This window comes from Budorcas taxicolor, chromosome 9 (genome assembly GCF_023091745.1).
Source record: "Budorcas taxicolor isolate Tak-1 chromosome 9, Takin1.1, whole genome shotgun sequence".
Classification (NCBI taxonomy): domain Eukaryota; kingdom Metazoa; phylum Chordata; class Mammalia; order Artiodactyla; family Bovidae; genus Budorcas; species Budorcas taxicolor.
Window position 1 is genome coordinate 61831599 of NC_068918.1, and position 6000 is coordinate 61837598.

Here is a 6000-nt window from a genome sequence, read left to right on the forward strand (position 1 = left end):
TAGAATCTCCCAACCTGGATGATCTAGCTGGAATTGATACATTTCTTTTTATTTTTAGTGTCTGGGGTCTTTCATTTTATTAAAAAGGTTTTTAATAAATTTTCTTTCTACTTAACTGCTATGCATAATTTTTATTGTATATTATATGTCTTAAAATGAGTGGGCTGCGCTGCGCTGTGTGTGTGTTCAGTTGTGTCCAACACTTTGCGACCCCACAGACTGAAGCCCCAGGCTCTTCTGTCCATGAGATTCTCTAGGGGACAACACTAGAGTGGCTTGCCATTTCCTACTCCAGGGGGTCTTCCTGACCCAGGGATCGAGCCAGTCTCCTGCATTTCCTTCACTGGCATGCAAATTCTTTACCAATGCTTAGGAAATGGAGTAGTAAAGGATGCCAGTCAACTGAGAAAATGACAGTCCTTTATATATGAAAACAAAAATTCCATTTCCTTGGGAATAAAAATAGAAGGAAAAGTTCTATCTCTTGCTCATTAAATATATTGGGAAAAGGTCCATATCCAAGGCTTACTGAACAGTACTATGTGTTTAGAAATCAAGCAAAGTTCTATGTTTCAAAACCCATCTAAAGGGCACTTAATTAGTTCTTATGTGATCTTTACAAAGAGCTACCCGCAGTGTGGAAATACTGTAGTTTAACAAACTATGTTTGTGGTGTGCCCCTTATAGCATGTTGAAATAGAATTCTGCTCTTAGTCTTTCATTGGATATCAAACTCGATGGGCTTTCTAGAAATGCTACTCTTTGAGAAAAACAATATCAAGTTATCTTTAAAGTACACATGTTTTCTGATATCACACTAAAGTAAGACTTTCCATGCTCCCTTCAACAAAACATTTAAGGATAGTTAAGGGGCATTTGATTCTGCCCATCCTAAAAAAAAAAAAAAAGAAAATAGACAAGCAAAAATATGTGGCTCAGCTCAATAGATGTTTAAATAAGGTACTGTTTAAATAAGGTACTACCTCATATCAGAAGAGAGCTGAATTACTCAGCTAGTGAGGCCTGTGTTTGGAGTCAAATTTTTGGTTTACAAATTTAATGTCTGAGATGCTGCAGGAGGATTAAATTTATACATCAATGGCTCCAACAGTGTAATTCTCAAAACTTTACTGGAGTTGTGCTTATTTGGGGGAGGAAAGGACTAATTTATGAAAAAATAGACAACGGAAGGGTTTTAAAGTTTTTATTGCTGCCATTTTTAAAACTTCTAGCCAGAGTTAACAGCTCATTGCCAGAATTAGCATTAAAAATTAATGGCAGAACATTGTGGCCATCAAACTTAGATGTCAGAAATAAAATTACTGAGAAACGCTCTTTGGACTCTATCAGGTACATCGATTTTAATATCATCAAAGCCTAATACATAGCCAGAAGAACTAGCTTTCATATGGATTAAGACACTTTTAGCAAAGGGCAGTATTTTTGGATGAACTTTGATAAGCAACACTATATTCACTACGATGTTATATCATAGTGGAGAAGTGTTCAAATGTTGGTCAAAATCAAACAGACAAAAATGTCCAAAAACCTAAGCAACTAATCATTCCGATCATTTCAATTCTTTTTAAAAATTTTTTTTCCTATTCATTAAAATATCTGTGAACGGGCAATGTCTCTACTCTGGCTCTTTCAAAGCAAAACGGTAGCTGTCAATTTAATTTTGTTAGCTATTAAATAAAGTAAGTGGCATCACCGACTCGATGGACAGGAGTTTGAGTAAGGTCCAGGAGTTGGTGATGGTCAGGGAAGCCTGGCATACTGCAGTCGATGGGGTCGCAAAGAGTCGGACACGACTGAGCGACTGAACTGAACTGAAAGTAAGTGAAACGTTTTATCACTTAATATGGGGTTTTGCCTGAAGACCAGGTTTTGTAGGCTTCGCAGCTTCCTAAACAGTTCCCAATAGCAAGTTCCTAAGGATTCTTGGGGACCTTTCATTCATTGCTGGCATGAGGTAGCTGACCCAGCCCCAGAGATGGGAAGCTACAGAAAAGCCTTCTGAGATCCACGATTCTAGACAGCTAGACAACAAATGCCAAAACTCTCCAGTCCCTTCAACCCCGAGAGCCGTCCCGTAGATCCCCAAAGCCCAAAGATCTCTCCTTAACCATCAGGGATGACTGGTGGTGCGTGGCAGGTGTGCACTTGGGGCATGTACTAAGTGGGGCGCTAGGGGCAGGAATGTTCAGAGACGGAAAGCTGCCTAGGTTTACCGTGTTCAGCTTTCCGGGGGCTGGGCGGCGGAGTTGGGGAGTCCAGCCCCAGGGGCCTTGGACTCCGGGGTGCAAGAGCGGATGGCAAAGGGTAGCGGAAGCCGGGCTGAGGCTGCGGGGCTACGGGGGCGACGGCGGCCAGCCTCCGCCGGAGAGAAAGCCGGGTGGCCCCGGGCGCCCCCCAACCGCGCCTGCCTGCCCGCAATCCCGACCGGCCGGGGGCCCGGCGGGGCGGCTGCAGGAGGGTATACACGCGCTTACCTGGAGGTAGGGCCGCCCGCGGGCCACCCCGCCCACGACGATGTCGGCCGCGGCCATGGCCCCGGTGGACGAGAAGCCGAAGCCCACGTAGCCGGCGGTCCGCACCTCGAGGCGGAAGGCAAGCCGGCCGCCCCGCGGGCCCCAGCTCAGCCAGTACTTGCCCTCGGAGTCCAGCAGCGTGCGGTGCGGGAAGGGCCAGCCCGAGCCCCCCGCCGCGGCGCGGGGGAGCAGCCCCCACAGCAGGAGCAGCGGCCAGCGGCACATCCTCAGGCGCGTCCAGCCCACGGGCACCTGGGCTCCCGCCGACTGGAGCGCGGAGGGCGCACGCGGAGCGGCGGCGCGAGCAAGCGGCCTGGGACCGCCCCGCGGCCCGCCCGCCGGGAGGGGCCGCAGAGTCTCCCTCTCCCTCTCAGGCCCGGCGGTCCGCTGGCTGAGTCCCGCCGACTCCATCCGCGACCCGCCCTTCCGGTCCATCCACCTGCCGCCCCCCGCCCCCGACTTGGTCCCCAAGGTCGGATTCAGTGGGGAGCGCAGTGACGGGCGTCCAGGAAAGGAGAGGAGGAGGCAGAAGCCGAGGACCGGGGGTCGACAGAAAAGGAGCGCGGGGAGTGCTAGTGCTTGCCTGGGCAGCGTGGGCACGTCGCGGGGAACAAGGGGGTGGGGATCCCAGGGGAAAGAATCAGAGCTTGCTGAGGAGGGCAAGTTTAGCTTAGCAGAGGAGGGGAGGACCTGAGTAATCAGAGGGATAATCCTGGGTTTGATGGACAGCAAGTGAGAGAAAGTCCCGTCCAGGGTAACTGCTTAACATCTCGATATCCGCTGCATCGGAAACCATTGTAACCAGCGATGCCCTTAACCCCACGGTTCACCTCCTCCAGCGCATTTGGTTCCTGACCCCAGGAGTCAGTGCCCTGAGGCTTGCCTCTTTATGCCTGGTTTTTGTTTGATTTGGTTTGGTTATGAGAAATTCTGCCAAAATACTCAGCCGCCAGCAGAGTAGGTCAAGGCTGAAGCATCATTTGGGAGTTAAATTTTAATTTGAAGTCTTCCTAACTATTTCAAGTTCTGGCCATAGTCGTGTTTGTCAAAAAGTGTTTTTGCCTCTGCTTTTACCCACATCACTCCTGTCTTCGGAATGCTAATTAGTGTAACTGCAAATTACCTTCTCCATTCATTTATTTATATTCTGCCATGTTTCAGACAACGTTCTAAGGTGGCTCATAAGATACAAATAATACAGAATATAAAAATAAGAGTGGATATCAGATGAAAAACAGCATGAGCAAGAAGAATATACAAACGGTGCTATCTGCTCTGCATTTGGAAGCTCCACACAAGCTGCCTACTTTCTCTCTTAGAGTCGTGTTTCGGCCTGTTTTTTCTTGCTCTTGTTTTCTCTTCCCGTTCCTTTACCCGTGACTTTCCCAGAGTTACCAGCATGCATCAGAACTGTGTTCTCCCAACGATTCAGGCATATTTGACTAATTCCAGAAGGCAACCTTCCAGTGGATCTGCTTACCAGGGAGTTCAGGGAATTGCTTGAGAAGGGACTCATCTCAAGGAGAGAGGGGACAGAAATCTATAGGTTTAGCCAATGACAACAGACCAGAGAAAAGAGGTGATGAAACCTTGGGACAAGGCAAGAATTAAAAGAGCCTGTGCAGACTTAAAGGAGCTAACCCATTGAGAGCAGCAGCAGTAGCTCCCTGGGCAGACATCAGAGACAGCTGCATCAACTTCAGCAAACTAAGAATTTCATCCTTAGAACTGAGATTTTACAAGTACAGGGGTGTGGTTACTGCTATGGCCCTAGCCAGGAAGAGAAGAGGAATACGGAGAGAGGAACAAAATGGTGGACACAGAGACCAAGAAGAGTCAATCTTGGGGCTACATGAAACAGGGATTTCAAGGGAGTTATGCCACTCCAGAATGATCAAACGCAAACTTACACTTTGGTGACCCTACTTTTTATTCCTAGCATAGAGGAACCTGGAACACATGGTTACATCTACTTCATTGGTGGGGGGAGGGGTGTTATAGAAATTCCAAATTCACGTCTAGAGTCTGATCCCTGTTTATTGTTCTGGCTTTACATTCCATCAATAACTCTCACATCACTCACCCATTTCCCACTAGAAGGACATATAAAAATTGCCTCTAGAATCCTAAGAGAGCCCCGCTCTCTCCCATCACTCTGCCTTTTCAGATTGCTCACGCTCTGCCATGCTTGCCTTTTCTTCCCTCCATTCTTTGAAGTATTTTCTAATCCTCCTTCCCACATTTCCATCAGATTGTGTTGACCCTCACACAGTGGGACTAATGTCCATGGAATGTTCTCTTCAGACCTCACTCCTAACATTTCAGTGACTGTTCATAGACAGTTTCCTTCAGGAGCCTTTTAGATCAGAAACAGATCTGGTTCCTTAGTCTAACCCATTGCCTAGAATATGGAACACCATGCAATAGGTGCTTAATAAAGACTTGTAGGAAGAATAAATAGATGCATTTCAGATCCTCCTAGAAGCATCCTCTTAACAGAGATGGGCTGTGGAGGGAAAGCTTGGCTCCCTAGATGTGATCAAATGCTCTGCTCTGCCCTGGTATTAAGGCAAAAATAGAAAAGATGACCACACACGAATACACAAAAGAGAGTCTCAAATGGTTTTATTCTTTCATCAAGTAAGATTGTTGAACGTGAAGTTATTGCCTGTTGCTTGTCTGCAACTGGTATTGCATCTAAAGCATCCTGAGTGCTCAAGAACTATTAAAACTAATAGAATCATCTTGAGATTAGATCAACAGAACATTATTAGCATAATTCATCTTCAACAGATCCATTCTGCCTTGGCTTGAATTACCCCAGTAAATAAAGACAAAAGAGTCAATTTTATCTAAGTGTGCTTTATACACTCAGTGGGTTCCCTGGATCAAAATCATCTCCCCATTCAATTTCATAAACTCTCAGTTTCCTAATTGGAAATTAATTACTGTACAACTGCTTGTTTTAAATCCTTAAAGAAAGCAGGAAGAAAGCACTGGTCCATAAAAAACTCAGGATATATGGCCAAGAAGAGAATAAAATCAGTAGCAAAGGGTTTCAAATTTATTTATTCAGTATTGTTTTTGTAAAAATAATACTTCTTTCTTGTTTAAAGCTAAAGGTCAAGAAATGCAGGAAAATATGAGTAATAAAGTAAATTTAAAAATATCACCTGAAATTCCACCATCCAAAAATAACCCTTGTATGCATTCCAAGAACATCATTCCAGAACCTAGAGCCATTAAAACCTTGAAGGAAGAGCCTGTTGAATAGGAATTTGCAAAGAAACAGGTGAATTAATTTTGAAAAACTCCACTTGAAATAAAGAATGATTCTAAGCATGCCAGTTCTAGTCACATTTTTTTTAGGTTTCTTCTCTACACATATATCTAAAAAAGAAACAGAAAAGAGATAAAACTGGAAATTCAGTGAGGTCTGACTTTAGTTCAGTACATTCAACCAAAT

The 6000-nt window shown here is 45.4% G+C and overlaps 1 protein-coding gene across 1 annotated transcript in view; it reads right to left on the bottom strand.

The window, feature by feature from the left end:
- MOXD1 (monooxygenase DBH like 1) overlaps nucleotides 1-2759 on the bottom strand; it is a 96651-nt gene extending 93892 nt beyond the window's left edge. The window contains exon 1 of the mRNA XM_052645942.1: nucleotides 2496-2759. Within this exon, the coding sequence (XP_052501902.1) occupies nucleotides 2496-2759 (264 nt within the window). The remainder of the gene's footprint in view (nucleotides 1-2495) is intronic.
- Nucleotides 2760-6000: the final 3241 nt, after the last annotated feature.